Source organism: the organism of the source record quoted next, unplaced genomic scaffold (assembly GCF_019419815.1).
Source record: "Pyrus x bretschneideri cultivar Hongxiangsu unplaced genomic scaffold, Pyrus_bretschneideri_v1 Contig50, whole genome shotgun sequence".
Classification (NCBI taxonomy): Eukaryota; Viridiplantae; Streptophyta; class Magnoliopsida; order Rosales; family Rosaceae; genus Pyrus; species Pyrus x bretschneideri.
In genome coordinates, this window is record NW_025999788.1 from 2,866,443 (window position 1) to 2,888,782 (window position 22,340).

General features: G+C 33.9%; 1 protein-coding gene across 1 annotated transcript; it reads right to left on the bottom strand.

Moving 5' to 3' along the window:
* Positions 1-3,931: 3,931 nt before the first annotated feature.
* Positions 3,932-4,704, bottom strand: LOC103946079 (protein DMR6-LIKE OXYGENASE 2-like). The gene is made up of 2 exons (XM_009356700.1): positions 4,510-4,704; positions 3,932-4,177 (listed from the first exon to the last, which is right to left on the bottom strand). Exons 1-2 carry the CDS (start codon positions 4,702-4,704, stop codon positions 3,932-3,934), a joined length of 441 nt encoding a protein of 146 aa, XP_009354975.1.
* Positions 4,705-22,340: the final 17,636 nt, after the last annotated feature.

Sequence of the window (22,340 nt, forward strand, 5' to 3'; positions counted from 1 at the left end):
CGAATCTGTGTTATTTGCAGCTGGAAAGACAGCTGCTGTGTGCTAGCCGAATGTAGACAACCTGGAATACATTTGGTCTCTTCATTTTCACGTTCCCATGTGTTAAAGACAGCAGATATGCTGCTGTCTGTGTGCTGTCAATTGATAGTGTAAAGGTGTAGGTTGTGTTGTATTTAAGGAAGCCTCTCGTAAGGCTTTAGTGCATTAATCCCATATGATTTGTCATTCAATTCTAGAAGTGTATTTGCAATCTGTTTTTAATATCAAAGTGCCTTGTTTGCCAAAGCTTGTAGCTTCCCTCATTTCTCAAATTTTTGTCCAATTTTATTGAGAGTGAAAGTGAGAGGTGTGATAGAGTTTGTAAACTTATCACCCACATATTTTGGTATTGAGTTAGTAAACTTTTCAATACCAACAATAATTAGGTGTTATTAATATGTTCTTCCCTCAGTTTTTTATTTGGTCGTAGATGCATAAAACAAACAAATATGATCTTAAGGGGAATCTACAAACAACTATCTTGTTGAAGAATTTTGATGAAAATTAAACAAATTTACTGATATATATTTGAATGATAATATGACGACACAGTTTTACGGAAGAAAATATTTAAACTTGAATACTAAGAGCGTAATATGTCCTAATCAACTTGAATATGCCCAAATTGACTAACTAATTCATTGTTAAACATGAATTTGAAATCATCACTCATGAATAGGGGTGACCACAACAATTACAATTTGGAATCGTCGATCATAATTATTTGCATGTTATACATTGTTAGGTAAACAATAAAAAAAAATCACATTGTTGAGAGCTCTACGGGTGACAAGTACAATCCATCTTCGATAATGGGTTTCACATTGGTTAAAATTAACATTTGTTACGGATTCAATTCTTCTAATGAAATAAAAGGAATATCACATTATTGAAGATTGGACCTTTTAATGATTTACGGCAAGAGCTTTTAAAAGCGTCCTCTAGGTTGCTTTTGAAGCAAATATCATAAGAAGAAAAATAGAGCTTTTAATTAGATTATATCCGATCTCTAGGAAAAACTAAATGGAAAATTGCCATCTCCTTACACAATTACAATTTACACTTACTCGGCAATCCACCACACAATCAAGTGACCCCCTCACTGAAAAAAATAACAAATTAAAAGAGGAAAAGTATAAACTTAAATTGTAAGGTCTAATTCAGCTATGCACCTATGGACCAAAATATATAGATTTTGATGCAAATCAAATTCAATAACCTGTCTTAGTAAGTACAAGAGCTTAAGTAAATCCAGCCGATCATAAACATGCTTTGTCTCCGCTCTCCATTTTCATCTTCGAAACTTTGCCATGCACGACTAAGATGGAATCAACACCAACCTTGAGGCCACCTCTTTTGAGGATCCATTCGAGGAAGCCACGACTTCGTCTTCGAATTCCAGCCCAGTCCTCTCTGGTGTGAACAAAAACTTCATTACATACTGTTTTCTGTTCCTGCTCGGCGTTGGAGGACATTCTTGTTTATGCGCGGAGTCTTAGGCAAGTTGTCGAAGTCCTAATCCTCAGCCGGGAAGATCTCGTAGTGCGCCCGAATCTTGTTGAGCCTCAGATACTTCTGCTCAAGTGACTCTGTCGGTATGTTTCGTGCTAACAAAGGACAAGCACCACCCCAAGTGTTTGTGCCCAAGCCCAATGACGATGGGTGTTGGGGTGTCCTGAATTCCAGGATCGATCTCTCTTTGCCTCATTGTTATATATATTTGGGCGTTGTCAAACAACAAAGTTACAAATTAAAAAGCTTAAAAATTTACTAATACCATCAAATATTTCTCTCTATAAAAATAATCATATTATTATTCATCCATTGATCTGTAATCCAATTTCTTAATTGATTCTTAAAAAATTTCATAGTAAGAAATGCTCTATCACATGGGATTACTGTATGTATTATGTGCATTTTTTTCTCAAAAAAAAAAAATTGAGTGGGTTCATCCACCCCCTCTGGGCCCAAGGTGGCTCCGTCTATATATATCTAACATACTTTGACACTCATTTTGTGGGGTTCACTTCTTAATATATTTCAACGGTCCGAACGGTCTATATTTTAGTACATTATTCATAGATTATCTTTGCAAAAAAATTAGACAAATCCAAAACCATTAAAACATTCATTTGTAGTGAAGAAAATGGATAAATACGGTTTTACAAAGAGACACTAAATTTAAAGAGAATGGACAAATACGATTGGGGTGATTTTTGATAGACATGATTTATGAGGTAAAGCATAAAGAGAGACAGTTAAATGTGTGTGTCCGCAAAAACGTGTGTCAAAATGTGTGTCAAAAACATGTGACCCCAAATCCAACTGCGTAATGTTGCTACAGAATCATCATATAAACAAATGTGACAAATAAGAAAAATGTCCTTCAGTCACGGTACAGATGGCTATATTTTTATGAGGGGGTCCAAATGGTAACTTCATATTATCATAAGGGTAAATTCATATTAAATATCAAGTTGGACATTAGCTTTAAGGAAAAATAACATATTTCAGAAAAAAATACTAAGTCTAATAAAATATTTTAGGATAAGCCACACATCTTATTGCAAGTAAGCCTATGACTGAATAAAAGGGGTGGGAGATTACCGTCTTGTCCTCAAGCTTATTTTTTTTAGGATTTTATAAAGGCCCTAAAAGCCTAGGGTTTACTTTTAGGATTTAGCGTTTTAAAAGGTTCGTCAAGGTTTGGGGTTGATCATTTTGGGTTTAGGGTTCTAAAATGTCTTGGGAAGAGCTTAGGGCTTAAGGTGTAGGTCTTGGATTATGGATGGAGAACTAGAGCTTAGGGCTTAAGGTGTAGGTCTCGGGTTATGGACGGAGAACTAGAGCTATGCCTTAAGTGATTAACGTAGTGAAATTATTTTTCTTCTAAAAAAGCCTGACGTATGCATGTTACTCACAATTGATTAGGAAGATTAATTGCTATGGCCTTGTTTTAGCTTGAATTTCTTTTGAATTTGATATGCAAAATAATGGCTTCCTAATCAAAAGGGTAGAGATATGATGGAGACAAAAGGGGACGATTACCTAAGAACTTGAAGTTGTAACGTCAATTTCTTTTCCTATAGTAAAAAAGGAATTAGAGAAACAAACAAAAACAGAACCGGTCACAAACTTTTAACCAAAAATCGAATAAAGATAAACAAACATTAAACTGTATTTAAACTACGGTTTAGCGCCCCTCTATGTTGGGTTCCTATTTGTTAGGCCCAACTATGATGAATGAAAATATGTTTAGGTTATTTTATCTCTCTTTCCCTTTTTCTCTCTAATCAGGTAAAGTCTTATCACTCTAGTTGTATTTTTCATCAAACTTCCATAACTAGTATTATTTGTACATATTTCCGAAAGAATAATCTTGCAGAATCTTTTGGAAGAAGTTTACAACAGCCAATTTCCAACAGGAAGAACATTGTGTCATCGATACATGTATCAAGTATTCAGAGAATCAGATTCATTCCTAATTTAACGATACGTGCCTTTTTATTTTAATATTAAATAATGAATTCATTTAATCATAACACACTTCAACCTTGGAGAGCTTTAATTTTAGTTGACATAACAAACTCCCGTATACGTCCACGAGATTCCAATCCAAAGATTGTTAAGCTATACACAGAGAAGATGAAGCATCACATAGAAGCAGAGGAAAGATAGCTGAAAATGATTCTTGTATTCATTTCTTAGTGAAGAAGTAATTACATTGATGAGGTATTTATACAACTCACTAACTTCTAACAAACTGCCTATCTATAATCTTTGGACAAGTGGCAGCATCACAAGCATACAAGCAACCACATTATATCTCTATCCAAGACCTCTGTCAACAAATTGGAAACTAAATGACACGATCAAATGGACGTTGGCTGCTTTAAGGTTGGAGCTTATAAAGGTCGAGCGGCGCTACTCCATCAAGAGTACCTTGTATGTAGGTGCTAGCAAAATCTTTATATATAAAAGCTCTGTAGAGTGGAGAACTGTCCTTAATAAGTGCTTTTGCAGGTTCAATACGGCAGGTGCTAGAAGTATTTATGAAGCATCCGACTGATGTCCTTGAAACCTTACTATCTGTCACAACTCTGTGGTCAGCACTGCTCAGATTCCCACTGCTAATAATCTGTATTCATAACAAAATGCATGAGAATGTTGTTAAACAACGGACTATTGATCTGTTATTAATAATCTATTGAGATATATATATATATATATTATTGTCGTCAACAATGCGTATCAATATAGTATTAATGCACCTTCAAAAACACTGATGCACACTAATTTCTTTAATAAAGAACGAATTTCGTCCACAGAATGAAGTATATATAAGTCTGGCTAGATATAATACGGCTATGGAACATGCGTACATTCTTAATATTCGGCGCTCATGATGAAAATGAACCTCCTGTACGGGAAACTTCTCAGATAAACATGTAATAGATGTGGGTGAAGTACCTGTAACACGTGACCAATACTGACCACAAATGCATTAGGGACAGGCTCAACAGCCAGCCACTGCTCATCTTTCAAAACTTGAAGGCCATTAACTTGTTCTTGGAGAAGAATAGTTATGAGATTAATATTAAAGTGTTTAGGTAATCCCAAGGTTAAACTTGGGTCTGGACATGGTGGGTAATTATTTGCAGCCATCACTTGCACTTGGCTCAGTTCACCCTCAAAAAATCCAGTTTCGAGTCCTACCCCTTCACAAATTAGATCCAGAAGACAAAGCCCCAGCTTTCTCACCTCCACAGAATAATTTCCCGTCACTTCTCTGAGATTTTAGATCAGAAACAAAATGAAAATACATCTTTAACAATATTTGAATTGCAGAAGTAACTTAAAATAATTACTGAACACGTATTTATGTACATGAAAAATACAACGTGTATTATTCAGTAGCTCTTTAAAGGATTCAATGACGAATTGAGCCATTACATAATGTTTCAGTGCGTATTATTTGTTTAATTTCTTTATTTGTAGTTTTTCCTCAATACGCTAATAGTACATGTATAAGTATGCAAACAATATACATGTATTATTCATGCAAAAAATATACGTGTATAGTAGTTTAAGAAAACACATATTTTCCTTATGACTGATAATTGAACGGAAAACAAAGTATTTTTGAAAATGTTTGTAAGCGTAGAATTAATAACAGTAGTGCAGAGAAGCACAGAAATGCAGAAAGAGAATAAGATATTAACAGTAGTGCAGAGAAGCACAGAAATGTAGAAAGAGAATAAGAAAGAGAGAGAGAGGGAGAGAAAGTAATTGATTACATTGATACTGAATTAATTTTTACAACTATGAGAATACAGTTTATATAGCCATCATGACTAACTTGCAGCCTAAGCTATTTAACTAACTAATTTTGGTAACAACTCTAACAACCTTTTGGACATTGTCAACATCCCCCCTCAATCTCAACTGGGATTGCCCAGTTTGAGATTGAAGCAGACCATCCAGCAATCAACTTCTTACAATCACAGAAATCAAGAAACACAACCTTCTTCAGTGGCCTTCAATGAAGAAAGGGAACAAGAACTACACTCCGGCAATCGGCCTTAATGGAGTTGCACACAATAACAACAAACAAAATTTTTCAAGAACGTTGCTCCGGCTATCGGCCTTATGGAGGAAACAAAATGCATTCAACACACTCTTGGCAATCGGCCTTTTTCGAGTGCACAAATCTGAACAAATCTGAAGTATATGGCTATCGGCCTTGACACTTCCAAAATTCCCAAGAAAATTCTCACTGAGACATTATCACAAACAATTGATATGTTGGAAAGAAAATTAGTAATCTAAGACAAAACCTGAGAACTTGAATCTTGAAACACATAACACATTGTCCTTACTCCGAATCACTTGCAGACACTTCCTTATCCTTTTCTTTCTCTCTCTTTTGGCTAGGCAGTGCACAGACATACCCTGCTTCTGGGATCAATCGACTTCCAGTTTGAGATTTTGTGCTCCTTCTCCTTCAACTTTTTAACCGGACACGAGTTTGTAGCACTACCATTACGGGCTAACATCTTTTTGTCCTTGATGCTTCATGGATAACTTGGCTGGTCCATTTTCTTCCCTGAATTGGTTGATTCAGGATTCTCCTCTGCAGCCCTCAAATTTTCTAGTTTAGTAGCCACTTCAAGATTGTTAGAATCTTTTTGGGCAGGCAACACATGCTCTAACTCTTGTGGAGTATCTGAAGCCGCCAATACTTCCTGCTTATTGGGCCGAACCCATTCGCCATTAACCCAATCTTGATGCAATCTGTGACGTTCTTTCTGAAATTCGATCAAATCCGGAGGGTTTTCGAAGACGACAGTGTACTTGGAATTGTTCTCGACAACCTTCCCTACGACCCCAGTCCAAAAAAAAAAAAAAAAAAAAAATCAGAGAAGAAAGATAAAGATCACGACTTTGCTGGTCCTCAAGTGCAATCTAGACGAATCCGACCCGATCATCAGAAAACGCACTCGAACATCCAAGCTTGTATGAAAACTCGTTCACCCACAGTGGAAGAGGATCACCAAAGATCAATCCATGGCTCTGATACCATAATAACAGTAGTGCAGAGAAGCACAGAAATGCAGAAAGAGAATAAGATATTAACAGTAGTGCAGAGAAGCACAGAAATGCAGAAAGAGAATAAGAGAGAGAGAGAGAGAGTAATTGATTACATTGATACTGAATTAATTTTTACAACTATGAGAATACAGTTTATATAGCCATCATGACTAACTTGCAGTCTAAGCTATTTAACTAACTAATTTTGGTAACAACTCTAACAACTTTTTGGATATTGTCAACAAGAATAACTATAGGGAAGTGATTAAAATACCGATATTTAGCCCGTTTCTCAGGCCAGAAATCGATGTATTCCTCCAGAGGATGACAAGCGTGTCTTAAACTGTCTCTCCAGTAATGTTTCTGCTCCTGCACATAGTCGATGCCGGTGTATAGTCTGCAACATTTTTTAGCATCTTCAGAATAGAGGCTTGCTTTGTCTTCAGAAGGCTGCTCAAAAAACTCCTTGGACACATTCACTACATATCATGCATCAGATTGGCTGGCACTCCATGATTAATCAACTACATTTGCAAATCAAGTTTTCGATTTGTAAATCTGCCTTTTAATTCAAATAAAACCCACCAAAACAAAAAGAAAGAAGAGGTAAGTCATGTTCACACTCTTTTCTCCCGTCCACGACTCTTTTTTCTAGCTTTTAGGAATGAATAAATCGAAGAAGAATCCAAGGACAGACAAAAAACAAGAAGACAAGCTATAAAATGAGAAAACGAGAGAGTGAAAATCACTACTAAAAAAATAAAACGAGTATGGAAAACCTGGAAAAACCAAATTCTCGGGCAGCTTCAATGATCTGCTTGATCAGCTGTGGTTTGTCAGTGCCAAGAAAATCCATAACTGGGATGCTATCAAATAGTGAAACTTGTACATTCCCGGGTCTAGTTTCAAGGGGTAATATATATGTAAGATTCAGGTACATATTGCAGGTCACTTCTGTTTGACATGAGTCTCTCCATTTTTATTTGTTGTTCCTGTTGGATATATATTAACAATCAATGATATATATATATATATAGAAAAAAATTCGTATAAGGTAATAATTAATAAATTACAACTAGGTATATTGACAGAGTATGGAAAACGAAAGTAATATTAAACAGATAAAAATGAAGATCAAGGCTTACGCATCGCAATGTCCTCGAAACAAAAATTAGCCCTTACTCTGGGCTTGTAGTTCTGTAGGTGTCTGCTTCCCTAGGATTCAACGATCTAAACAAGAATTCCAACACCGAAAAATTTAATTTCTGGCAAATATCAATGTGGTTCTCTATGCTCTGTATGGAAGGATGGATGATTTTCAATGATCTGGTTGATATGCAGATGCATGTATTTATAATACTAATATGCTGTTCACAACAGGTATCATTTTGAGAGGTGACTGTTCAACGTAAAAGGATGTGTGGCTTCAACATTTCTCATCTTAAACCTTCATCTGAAATGATGAGTTTGATGAGTTTAAACGTTAAAAAACTTATTTCAAAATTAAAATATTAATTAATGGATTTAATTTTTTAAAGCCCGAGCCTGAGGCCAATCGTTTGACAATTAAATATATTTTTACATTAATTATATATTTAACTATCACACTCAAGTCTAAACTCAAGGTTCAAGACCAATTTTACTTCAAATAGTCTGTCTTTCCAATCATTTTGTATGAGGATAAATTTGGTTGTCATCCCTCATTTCTCCTTCTCATTAATTGAAACCTCATTCCTTTTTCATTTTTGATCAAGGTCTCTTGACTTTTCTTGATGTCATTATTTGAATATTAAATTATTTACAAGTCATTATTGTCAATTTGAAATTGAAAAATTATTAATCATTTTCAAATATAATCTTTTTAGTATTTTTTTTGTCATATATTTCTATTTATAATTTGTATCTTTTTTTTTTAATTTATACCAATATTCTTTTTAGTTCGAACTTGTACCATATTTTTGAATTTTAATATGTACCCATATTTTCAATTTAATTTGTACCCATAGTTTTGAATTTTAATATGTACCCTTATTTTAAATATAATTTGAACCAATATTTTTTATGAACGTATGCATGCTAATTATATGTTTTTATTTTATATTTTAAAATATATCAATAGTTATTACTTGCACTATATTAATAATTATGTGGGTAGATTTTTTTTTTTTTTTTGCGAGAACTATGTGAAGAATAAATTACTCTATTATTGATTTTTAAGTTTGTTATATTTGTAACAATATTATTTTGATTTGTTTAAATTTCATAATTTGTGGGATATTGAATGCATAAATGCATGAGTTAAATCCCTTAAATGATGTAAGGGACCTTAATCAAACTATTTAAACAAATAAGGTTTCATTCTAACAACTAGGTTAATTAGAGACCTTAACCAAAATGACCCAAATGGTGATTTTGGATGCGGTCCCTATTTATCAACGTTCTTTGATTGAAACCTTGTTGGTTTTCGGTTTTTTTATTGAAGTCCCTGAAATTAATGCAATAATGCATTTCTATGTAGGTTTTTATAATTTTTAAATTAAAATTTGATATTTGTAGTTATTTATATTAATGAGATTTTAAATAAAATCCATAATTTGTTGAAAATATTAAAAAAAAATTATACTTAAATAAAACCCATGATTTGTCATTACTTATATTAATGACATTTTACATACAAAAAATTGGTAATTTTTTTATGATACATATTACATACAAAAAGTTGGTACATTTTATACAAAAAAAAAAAAAGTGACACGTTTTATATAATGGGTACATTTCATATATATATAACAATGGGTACATTTTACACAAAAGAGATGGTACTTACAAAAAAAAAAAAAAAAGAGGTACATTTTACATATAACAAAGTGGTATATTTTTAAAGACAAATGGGTACATTATTAATAAATTATGGGTACAAATAAAAGGTCAAAAAAATATGAGTAAAAATAAAAGTTTGAAAAATATGGACACAAAAAAAAAAAAAATATATGGGTACAAGCTAAAACTGAATAGAAAATTGGCACAATCTAAAAAAAGAGTTGCAAATTAAAATGGGTACAAACTAAAAATAAAAATATATGATACAAAATTTAGCCACAAATATAAATATATCAAATGTAACGTTTCTAACACTAAATGAATAATTTAGAAATAAAATTTAATTATCTTGATATGTAAAATATTTTATTATTGAAATAATTAATGATGTTTACTAAAACCAAGGGACCTTGATTAAAAATTGAAGAAAAATAAGGTTTCAATCAATGGAGTTGAAAAAGAGGGATGAAAACCAAATTTCTCCTTGTATGATGAACAAGATGTTATAAACCATGTGAAACTTCTCGACTTGACAGATGTGGGATAATGGATTTGGAATCACACTAGTTAAAATTACATTTGTCACAGATTTGATGCTTTCTAATGTAATAAAAAAAATATCACGTTATTGAACTTCCGGCAAGAGCTTTTAAAAGCGTTCTCTAAATTGCTTTCAAAGTAGATATCATAAGAAGCAAAACCGAGCTTTAAATTAGATTATATGGATATCTAGAAAAATTAACTGGAAAATTGCCGTCTCCTTACACAACCACAATTTACATTTACTCAGCAATCCACCACACAATCAAGTGACCCGCTCACTGAAAAAATAAGAAAATATTAGAAGAGAGAAAATATAAACGTGAACTGTAAGGTCTCACTCAGCTATGCAGCTAAGGACCAAAATATAGAGGTTTAACGCAAATCACATTCAATAACCTGTTTAGTAAGTACAATAATTTAAGTAAATCCAGCCGGCCATAAACTTGCTTTGCCTCCGCGCTCCATTTTTCTCTTCCAAACTTTGCCTTGCACGACTCAGACGGAATCATCACCAACCTTGAGGCCACCTGTTTTGAGGATCCATTCGAGGAAACCACGACTTCTTCTTTGAATTCCGACCCAGTGTAGTGTTATTCGTCATCGTCGTAGTAGTACTCTTATTTCTCTTTGGTGTGAACAAAAGCTTCATTATATATTGTTTTCTGTTTCTGCTCGGCGTTGGAGGACATTCTTGTTTATGCACAGGAGTCCTAGGCAAGTTGTCAAAGTTCTCATCCTCAACCGGGAATATCTCGTCGCGCACTCGAATCGTGTTGAGCCTCAGATACTTCTGTTCAAGCGACTCTTTCGGTATGTTTCGTGCTAACAAAGGAGAAGCACCACCCCAAGTGTTTGCGCCCAAGCCCGATGACGACGGGTGTTGGGGTGTCCTGAATTCCAGCGTCTCTCTTTGCCTCATTGTTTTACCTCCCTATTTTTCACAGCCTCAAACAATCTGGGATGCTCTGTGCTGGTATATTGAGCATCTTTTTATTGTAAAAATGGCGGAAGAAACCAAATTCCAAAAACCTCCATTGGTTTCTTCAAAGTTAATTGTAAACATCCAATCATATTAGTGATTGATCAGCAGCTATAAACAATCCACGTAAACTGCCAGCCGGCCTCTAATAAAAAATGGCGTGCTATCCGGCAATCAAACAATAACAATCCGTCCTCCTTGTACTGTACGGTGTCCTCCTGCAACTGCAATGGAGTTACATATGGTACATTATATGATATAAGATCCACCTGCGTAATGATGCTACAGAAGCATCATATATAATATAATATGTGACCAGCAAGAAAAATGTCGTCCAGTCACGGTACATATGGCTATATTTTTACATGATTTTGACTTTTATCAGGAGGGTCCCAATGGTAACTTCAGATTACCAAAATGGTAAATTCATATTAATACCAAGTTGGACATAGATTTTAAGGAGAAATACCAAGACCAATTAAATATTTTAGGATAATCCACGCGCTTTATTGCAAGTAACCCTATGACTAAATAAAAGACATGGGAGATTACTTTATTATCCTCAAGCTTATTTCTTTTAGAATTTTATACAGTTTCTTAGGTCTTGTTTGGTAGCCCGTATAACAAACTGGATAGGATAACTACTACGATTTCAGGTGTTTAGTGCTGTTTTGTACTAAATAATACCCATACTAATAATATTGACCCCACACCTTTTATATGGTGTAGACCTTGTTGAGCCATCTACTTTCACAAAGAAAATATATAACAGCCCTTTAAAAAACGAAGTAAAGAGCTTTAAAGAGGGCCAAAATAAAAACAAAAGAAAAACAGCCCTAAGTTCATTCCGAAAAGTAAGATTGGGCTGGCTCCTTTAAAAGTCTACTAGCCTCTCTGCACGCACTAACGTGCGTGCGAGAGGCATTTTTGCATCACGGGCGCTACGTGCCCCTAAATGTGGGTTGTGTTAGTTTTTTTCCATTGTACTTGTCAATGTATATGCTTTAGAAAGTATGATACCAAGTATGGAGGTGAGGGATGAAATCTAGAAGATGGCTGCACATAATTGGAAGCAATAAATTTGAAGTTGTTGACGTGAATACTCTCTCACACACAGCAGTGCCTATTATGGTGTTCTCACGCGCGTGCGAAAAGACACTTTTTTAATCACGGCGCACTACGCACGACTTACACATTTTAGATGTATTTATATGCGAGAATTGGTTCAATGTATAGAAATATAAAATAAAGGCAATTATCATCTCTAATAATACAGGCATGAATTTAAAGTATTTTGTCTAGAATATCTAAAAAAAAAGTAATAAATAACAAAGAAGATCCTTATAATTTAGTTGCAAAAAGCTAAATAAAAAGTATAAAAACAATCCAAGAACTTCAATTGACCTTGATACACTTGACGACAAAACATATCATGAACTCATATCGTTCAACATGATTGCTACTGCCTTCATCTAATTGCACTATGTTAGGGTGTTGAACTTGATCAGTATTGCCACCAAATAACATTATGTTTGAGCGATGGATTTGTTGAACACGATAATTGGATCGTTGCCGTGCTAAATAATTGTGTCTTTATCTTGAACTCATTGAATTCTGCCTCATACGTTGTTGATCCCGCCATTGCTCTCATTGGCTTTGTCTCTCATTAGTAACATATACATTTTGTTGCTCTAAACCAAGAAACGTAATAGTGCACGAAAAATATTAGTAAGCATAGAATATTATATAAGTACCTACATACAAAATTAATTTTTTCCTTTTGTTTTGTAATTGAATCAATGGTATACATTACGTTTTTTTTCTTTTTCTTTTCATTTGATTGAGAAGTTCTGTTTTTGAGAAAAGGGGCTTTTCGCAATTTTTAATATATGGGCTAGAAGGAGGGGCCAAAAAAATTTCCGGCTTATAATTGTGAAATTCGAGGTCTTCGTTAAAAATTCAATTTTTTGGAGCTCAATTGGAACTGATTGAGTTAGATCCGTGGATGAGATTTATGATTTCATTTCTCTGATTTGGGTTGTGCTTTTTACTTCCATTGATTTTGCATCTGTGTAATTATGTGCTGCATGTTTTTTTTCCTTCACAATTTTTGCCCTTTAGTATTGATGTACTATATCTTTATGTGATGTTCTTTTTATATTTTTCTCTTGACTATTATAGTTGAACTGTTATTCCAAGTTTACATAAATTTTTTATCTCCTATCGTTCCAGACATATTCCTTTCCTTTTTTTTCATTTTTTTTTCTTTTGTTTGGAGTACTTGTTAAAACGTTGGTCACTATGGTAAATATATACAATCCAAATATTGAAATTGTTATAGACATAACATAATGATTAAATGGATGTTTGCATTGATAGTACAAAAAGGCAATGACAATGTAAAATCACTTATTCGTTCAATCTTACTATATTTGTCTTAATAATTCGTACAAAAATATTCATACAACGTATGGATTTAATAGAGACAAAAAAAATAAGAAATCATAATTACCTGCAGATGTTGGTCCTATGTTTTCTTGGTTTACTTCCGTTTGATTTTGTACTATATTGACCGAGTTCAATCGAGTTTGATAATCGAGTTTGATTTTGTACTATAAAAAGAGAGCCAACAGAATGAAAAAAGCAAAACTGAAGAGAAGAGGTTGGATTAATTGGAACATAACGTTTGTAATTTCACTGATCCTTCTTCCTATGCAACCAACTCTCACGACCTGCTAAAAAACAATAACAAACGAAAGAATTTTTTGAGAGAAATTGAAGCTTAAACTTCATAAATATTGGGAATTTGCATGATTCCGTACCTTTCAATTGCATCATGGACGAAACGCTGAAAGCCTTTGATTTGTGGAGAAAGGAATTATAGCTTGAAATATAAACAAAAGGTTTGGAAAAACTTGGTTTCTGTATTTTTTTTTGCATTTGGAATTGAAAAGGACTCGAGCAAACACTAAAAAGAGAGCCAACATAATGATAAAAGCAAAAATGAAGAGAAGTGGTTGGATTAATTGGAACACAACGTTTGCAATTTCATTGATCCTTCTTCCTATGCAACCAACTCTCACGACTTGCTAAAAAACAATAACAAAACGAAAGAATTTTTTGAGAGAAATTGAAACGAAAACTTCATAAATATTGGGAATTTGCATGATTCCGTACCTTTCAATTGCATCATCGACGAAACGCTGAAAGCCTTTGATTCGTGGAGAAAGGAAACAAAATTAAAGATACTTTGCGATGCTGCACATAGAGTTCTATTGGAGAAAAAGCCAAGCCAAATTGATAGAACACCAATGGAAATATAATAACGCTGGAAATTTCAGGGAGGCTATCAATATTAGAGGTGAAAAGAAGTTATGATAAAACGGCGATGGAGTGATATCGTGAACAAATGCAACAGAGAAGTTATGATAAAAGGCTGTGTGAGTTTGAAAACTGTATGGAAACTGCTATGCAGTTTGAAAACTAAACGTGCTAATCCTGAAATTTTTTCTCCCCACGTTGATTGTTCTCTCTCCTAAAACGGAGGAGTTATCTGTTTCTTTTTCTTTTTCTGCTAATAAAACAAATTTTATGTTTCTCTATTCTGACAAAAATGCCCATGAGTTTTTTAATGTATTATATATTATGTCAGTTTTAGGTTTTTTTGTTTGAGGGTTATTTTAGTCCAGAAATTTTTGGTGAAGCCTTGAGACACCAAAGTTGATTGCTGGCTTTCTAAGATTAAAGATAATTAAGTTCCTTGTAACAAATTTAGTATATAATTTAGGATACATACTGCTCATGCTTCTTCTTTTTCCACTCTTTGAGAATCAGTTGGCTTAGATCAGTAGTTTTTACTCCGACAGATATCTCCCAACCAGGTGTAAAAATAGAGACACGTCTGTTTGGGATCTTATGAATAGGTAGTTCCATCTTCATTTTTTGTGGGTATTCTTGTAAATATCCTGAGAATGAAAACAAATAATTTTTAAAATAATTTTTAAAATTACCATAGCACACATATAGCACATTAATATAATCAAAATTGAAACTCATAATCTAACCGATATTTTAAAAAACGCACAATGAAGATTCCAAAGGAAGAAGTTAAAAGAACCCATATGAAGCTAAACCTGGGAATTCATACAATTACATATTATGCTTGCATGAAAATGTGTAAAATGAGTACAACCATGCAGGAAAAAGAAGTGAAAAAAAGAAACTTACACCTAGATTAATTTCCTTTTTATGCCTGGGGAGAAGAAGTGGGAGAAGAATGGCAAAGCAAAAAAGCGAAAAAATTGAAATAAAGAAAAATGATGACTCGGGTGTTGCTTAATACCAGTTTTATCCCACGTTAGAGCGCAAGGGATCGTGAAATTGGAATGGTTGAATGTAGAGTGTGTAGAGTAACTCATGGACATTATTGCCAGATAAATATTGATCAATATGTTTGATCATTTGTTTTTATTATTATTTTCCAGTTTTTACGGTACTACAGTGTGTGATATTGTTTATGAAGATTGAATGGTATCTGATTGTCCAGTTACTCATCATTGTATAATAATTTGTTGTTGATTTTAGCTATCTGGCTACCATGTTTATTTATTTGTTTATATTGTTTCTACTTTTTTTTTTCTCAATTTTTAAACGTTAGGTGAGGGTTGATGACTGATTTTAAACGTTATTTATCAAACTGCTTTCTGCTCAACGTGGGTGCAGTTTTCATTTTCCACGTTCCATTTTTTATTTGAGGGATTTCTCGTGTCTCTTTTGTATTTTTTTTATCAATTCTTTTTTTGCCGAATTTTTATCAATTTTTTTTCAATAAAATAATATATTGGTAGTTCAGTTTGATTAGAAACTCTGCTTTTTGCTGAATGTTGGGTGCAATTTTTCAGTTTCACGTTTTATTTTTTATTTGAAGTATCCGTCCTTTTTTATTTTTTATTTTTTTTCATTTTTTCCCAATAAAATAAACTTTTACAAATTTTTATACATTTATATGGGATAATAATCTATCTCCTAAAATGGAGGAGGATTGGGGTTATTCCCTTTTCTAGTGAGATTTAATACACGTCTTCCCCATTTTTATTGTTTTATTTTTTGTTTGATCTAATATAATGAATTTTAGATTTATGTTTTTTGACAAAATTGTCCTTGTGTGTTTTCATGTATCAAATTTGGTCAGTTCTAATTTTTTTTGTTTAAGAGGCTTTTCAGTCCAATTTTTTTTGGTGAAGCCTTGAGACACCAAAGTTGATTTCTGACTTTCTAATATTAGAGATTAGAGATATTTGAAGTATCCGTCCTTTTTTATTTGTTTTTTTTTTCATTTTTTCCCAATAAAATAAACTTTTACAAATTTTTATACATTTATATGGGATAATAATCTATCTCCTAAAATGGAGGAGGATTGGGGTTATTCCCTTTTCTAGTGAGATTTAATACACGTCTTCCCCATTTTTATTGTTTTATTTTTTGTTTGATCTAATATAATGATTTTTATTGTTTTATTTTTTGTTTGATCTAATATAATGAATTTTAGATTTATGTTTTTTGACAAAATTGCCCTTGTGTGTTTTCATGAAACAGGCATCAAGTTCAACAATTGAAAAGCATATTACGAACTTAAATGAAAAGCCTAAATACTCTATAGCCATTCTACCAAAGGAAAAAAACTCTATACCCATGTTTTTACCTTTTTATCCATCTACGTGGTAGTTTTGTTTTGCTAGAAGACTACAAATTGAAATAATTTTTTTTTTTTTAAATCTGAATCATATAAGAGTATTTTTGGATTATGGTTATTTCAAAATTTTTGCCTTTTGTATTTATATATATAGAAGAAGAAAATATAATAATAGTAATAATATTATAAAAAATCCCGGCAAAGAAATATTGCATACCAAGAAATTGAAAGAAAGCAGGATAAGGAGGGAGATCGTGAGATTTGGCCTTAATTCATCAAAAGCTTGGAACTGCAAGAAAAATAATAATCAATAAATGGTTGTTATAAGCACATGATTAAGAATGCAGGGATTATAAATAATAAGATAGAATCTCACACAGAAAGGATAAAACAACAAAGAATTAAAGCCAGAGAGATTTAGTGAAATCGTTACCATTTGTAATCCTATCATACGGTTACAAATATATAAAAATTGCTAATATACAAACCAATGAAGTGAAACACCTTATCTTTAATATTAGAAAGCCAGCAATCAACTTTGGTGTCTTATAGAAAACCAAACCGAATTTAAAGAAAATGTGCGGGAGAGAGACTTACCGATTTGTGTACATTCTTAGCATGCAAATGGGTGAGAACTGAAACCTGTAGAGAAATAGTAGTGAAAGAAGGAGAGAATATGGAGTGGTAGGCTGCAGTTAGAAAACAGAATGAATAGAGTTGTACGTGGAATTGTGTGAGGAAGAAGTTTGATCAGAAAATGGGGGAATAGAAGATAGACGTGGGTTGTATGGAAACTGCTATGCAGTTTGAAAATTAAACGTGCTAATCCTGAAGATTTTTCTCCCCACGTTGGTTGTTCTCTCTCCTAAAATGGAGGAGTTATCTGTTTCTTTTTCTTTTTCTGTTAATAAAACAAATTATATATTTTTGTATTCTGACAAAAATGTCCATGAGTTTTTTAATGTATTTTATTGTGTCGGTTTTTGTTTTTTTTTGTTTGAGGGTTATTTTAGTCTAGAATTTTTTGGTGAAGCCTTGAGACACCAAAGTTGATTGCTGGCTTTCTAATATTAATATTAAAGATTAAAGATTAAAGATTAAAGATACTTGTTTGCAATCAATTAAATAAATAAGAATAAAAGATGGTGGGATAAAATCACGTTCTGAAACTTCAAGAAGTGGTTTGCTTCCAGAACAATCCCATAGTCCCACGTCTTCAACTAGATCAACGTAGTGGCTCTTCCAAACCGCTCCACTTCGTGAAAATGGCAAGCGACTGCTCCATGTCTTCTCTCTATAAAAGGATGTGATCCAAAAGCAAGGGGGAAGAAAAAAAAAAAAAGAGGAGGAGGTACTCTGCAGAAATTGAGAGAGAAAAGAAGCAACAAAATACTACTCTTAGGGAGGAGATCGACAAAAAAAAGAGGACGATAGAGAAGAGCACAGAGGAACAAGAAAGGAAGAAGAGCAGGACACGGAGAAGACAGCAGAGAAGCACGGACGGCAAAGAAGAACCAAGCAAGAAAGCAAGGGAAAAACATAAGGAAAAAAAAAACAGCAAAGGGCAGCAATGTATAAATTTATTTTAAATTTGTTCTCTGTTGTTTTGTTTCCTCTCGACCTTTGCAGGAGAGAAAGAAGAAAAGTTGCTTTCTTCTTCATCTTTTACCAAAGCAAAAAATGGAAACTAAGCCCACCGGCTCACCATGACAGCAACAACAAACAGTCGAGAGAAGTTTTGAAAACAGAACCATCCTTGCCGCTGCCGTCAACTCCATGAATTTCTTCGGGATGGTCTAAACCACCCCATGAAGTTCCAATCAAGTCTACATGATCTGCTTCTTGCCGCTGTCGTCAACTCCATGAATTTCTTGTGGGTGGTCTAAACCACCCCGTGAAGTTCCAACCAAGTCTAAGTGATCCATGCTCGCCGGTCCGCAAGTGCAGCTTCAAAGTGCCAAGCTTAGTCCCTGTGGAAAAGGCAGGAAGGAAGCAATAGACCAAGATGCAACTCGAGAGAAAAGAAATTGTTCTCTTTGTAAATTCATGTCTTCAGTGTTTTCTTTGCTACTCACGTGTACAAGACATGGAGGCTACCCTTTTATATAAGAGTTCCACCAAAAGCTTTGTGTGCTAGGGATTCGAAAGAGAAGGAAAAATGAAGATTGTAAAGTCTGCAAAAGAAAAGAAAGCCACAACAGGGAATAAAAAAAATAAAGGAAGTTGTCTTCTAAGTTGCTAGAAGATTTGACGCAAACACAAAGAAAAGACGAGAGGGAAACAAAAGCTCCTCCAAAACTTTCCACTCACGTGAGCATTATGAGCATGGTCCCCATGGATTAAATTTTGTGCATAAAACAAGAAATATATCAGCGGCAACTGCTCTACGACACCAAAGATTGAAAAAGATCATTATTTCATAAGAAAATAATGTGGAGATGACTCACAGAATTCGCATGCAAAAAGAAGATTGTGTTAGTCTCACAAGTAAACAAAGACATGCAACAACTCTCATTGACTTCATTCTAAAAGCATGCCACATCCTCAAATAGATAGCAGAAGATAGCTATCCTCAATGAAAAAAAAAAAATCCTATTTGGACTTGGTAAGATAAGAGAAGGAGAAGGCTTGCTGACAACTCCCCAAATCAAATGGGAAAGACACTAACGTGGCAACTTCAAAATGCCACAGCTCTCCAACATAAAATCATGTGGTTTCTTTTGAAAGAAAGTCTAACTATAAAAGCTTGACAAAAGCATTTATAAAAAAAAAAAATGTTGCTCTGCCACTTGCTTTTATTAATCAATATGAAAGCAAAGACTTGATGTGCTGCTGTGCAAAGATAAAAGGCGACAACAAAGTGACAGGTATGACGTCAAAATGAAATGGTTTAAAGACAAAGTAAAAAAACGGCAAATAAAAGAAAGAAAGGTTGCTCATCACGTGGGAGTCTAGGTCTCACCCCCTAAATGCACTAGGCTTTGATTATTAAAGGAAAAGACATGGGTCATTCTCGTCAAAACCCATCAACTCATTTTTTGCCAATCATCATCTTTTAGTTCAAATAAATCAAGAGATGTGATATCTACACATTCATTTTTATTTTTTACACATTTTTTTAATTTTCAGCCATCATATAGGATGAAATGAAGAAGATTAACGGATAAAAATTAACAAGAAATGTATGAGAAGTAAAAAAGAGTATGTGGATAGCACACCCCATAAATCAAATGGGCACCTTGCTTTTACAAAGGGTACGAAGCCATATCAAATCCCAAATGGAAGCCGAAGAAAAGTCTCAAATGACATAAAGTCATGTCAAATATCAAATAGCACAAAACTGCATCAAATTTCAAACTTGCTTCAAAGGTTTAAAGTCCTCGCCCACACAAGCTAAAACTGCACAAGGCATAAAACGCTCTAACGGCTTAAAGTCCTCACTCGCAGGAGCTAAAACTGCACAAGGCATCAAAAGCTCCAACGACTCAAAATCCTCGCCCGTATGAGTTAAAACTGCACAAGACGTCAAACGCTCCAATGGTTTAAAGTCCTTACACGCACGAGTTAAAACTGCACAAGGCATCAAAAGCTCATACGGCTTAAAGTCCTCGCCTACACGAGATAAAACTGCACAAGGCATCAAACCCCAACAAATACATCAGGAACTACGAGTGACTTAATCCCTCAACGAGGGTACGTGGGCAATCTAAGGCTTGACTTAGGTGCAGTCGCAAAATAAAATAAACACCCAAATCCCCAAATTATGATTTATTCAAGTTGGAATCAAAGAGTATTCCTCTCTCAAAAGAATGGTTGTAATTAATAAGCACGTAACCTAGAATGGGTCGAACTCGAATTAATAAAAACCATATTCGAAAAAATAAATGAAGATAAAATTATATCGAATGAATTATTTGTTTACATATTGAGTACAATTTTTGCTCAACAGACCTGCTAAGTTATCCAACCAAAAAGCTGTGTATTATTAGTCAGGGTAGTCTCTCGCCCACTATGTTCCTGTCGTCGCTCACTCTACTCTTACATCGCTTGCTCTCTCCTCTGAATCCAAGGTTCTTCCTCCTCTTCTGAATATGATGTTCTTCTTCCTCCTCTCTGTTCCTTCCTCCTATTTTTCTTGCAATTCTTCTTCTCTATCTGTTCTGCCCTCCTATTTTTTTCCAAATTTTTTTTTTTTAATCAGATTGAATCTGATTGTTGTTTTTCTCTCTAATTTTGCAATTGATTTTATAAATTTTCAATTGCTAAAGAACCCATATGCCTCCTTTGGGTCATATCCTTCGGAATCATTCTAGTGTAAAAATGTGATTTTTCGTTAAAGTGAACAGTACCATGGGCTTTTCGTTAAAACTCCCTATAAATAATACTGTCATTAGCCTGATATTGCACCAAACGCCCAACTATCCGGTAATTATTTATCCTATCCAACAGAAATAATCAGTACATTACGAGCTGCCAAATGAGGCCTTAAAGCCCATGGTTGACTTTTGTGCGTATGAATTTGGATGTAAAACTTTGAGGGTATGAATTTGGAATGTAAACTAAAAGCTCCTGTATCAGAAGAGTCGGTCACAAACTTTTAACCAAAAATCGAACAGTGGAAATACTAAACAAAAAATAAGCTGTATCCAAACAACGGTTTAACGCATTAGGTTTGCCTTGTTATTAAGTGCAACTTTCCCATTTGGGGCAGCTATGATGAATGAAAATTCTGCAATCAGTATTATTTGGGCATGTTTCCGAAAGAAATAATTCTGCAGACTGCAGAATCCTTTGGAACAAGTTTACAAAAGCAAATTTCCAACAGGAAGAACAATTCTTATTCTCCACAGCAACATATGCGTTATATCGTATCACCAAATCACTATAAAAGAAAAAGAATAGGGAAGAATCCGTATAGGGCAAGTGCTTAAAAACAATTATTGTTTCGTCGATACACGTATCAAGTATTCAAAATATCAAATTCTTAACTAATTTAACGATAAATGCCCTTTTTATTTTAATAAATTAAATAATGAATTCATTTAGTCTCGCAAGTTCATTAATCGTTCTTATAAAATCAATCAAACCATAGCCATTCAGTCTTACAGAACAAGTTCAATCAAACCAATTTTTTTATGCAGATCAAAGAAAGAAGCAAAATTTTATTGAAATTAATAAAGAGTGTAGGCATATATGTCGTCAAAAGCGTTTGCCTCCTGAGAGAAATATAAGGGGGGGGGCACTTGGTGCAACCGTGCAAGGCTTGAAAACCCAGGGAAAAAAGTTCATTGAATGCAACTGCCTTCACTGGACTGAACCCGACACCCGCCTCCGACAATGGTTGAAGAAATATTGGCCATTGCTATGGTTTCAGGAATAATTAAGTGTAGCCAAACGAGCTGATTAAGGGAATATAACCATTACTTTTGTTCTTAGTACTAAGCACACAATTCTCTCAACATGCAGGCATTATCAAAACAGAACCACATTCACAAATACGGATGAATTTAGTGCGTAAATCCTTTGACTATAAACAGGGAGAGAGTAGCAAAAAGATAAGTTGCAGAGTAATGAGATATGGCACCTGGAGTATGTCCATACGGGATGGCCTTCACGAGATTCAAGCTGCACATTCTCATGGTTTTGGCACAGATCGGTTATACATTTCTCTACTTT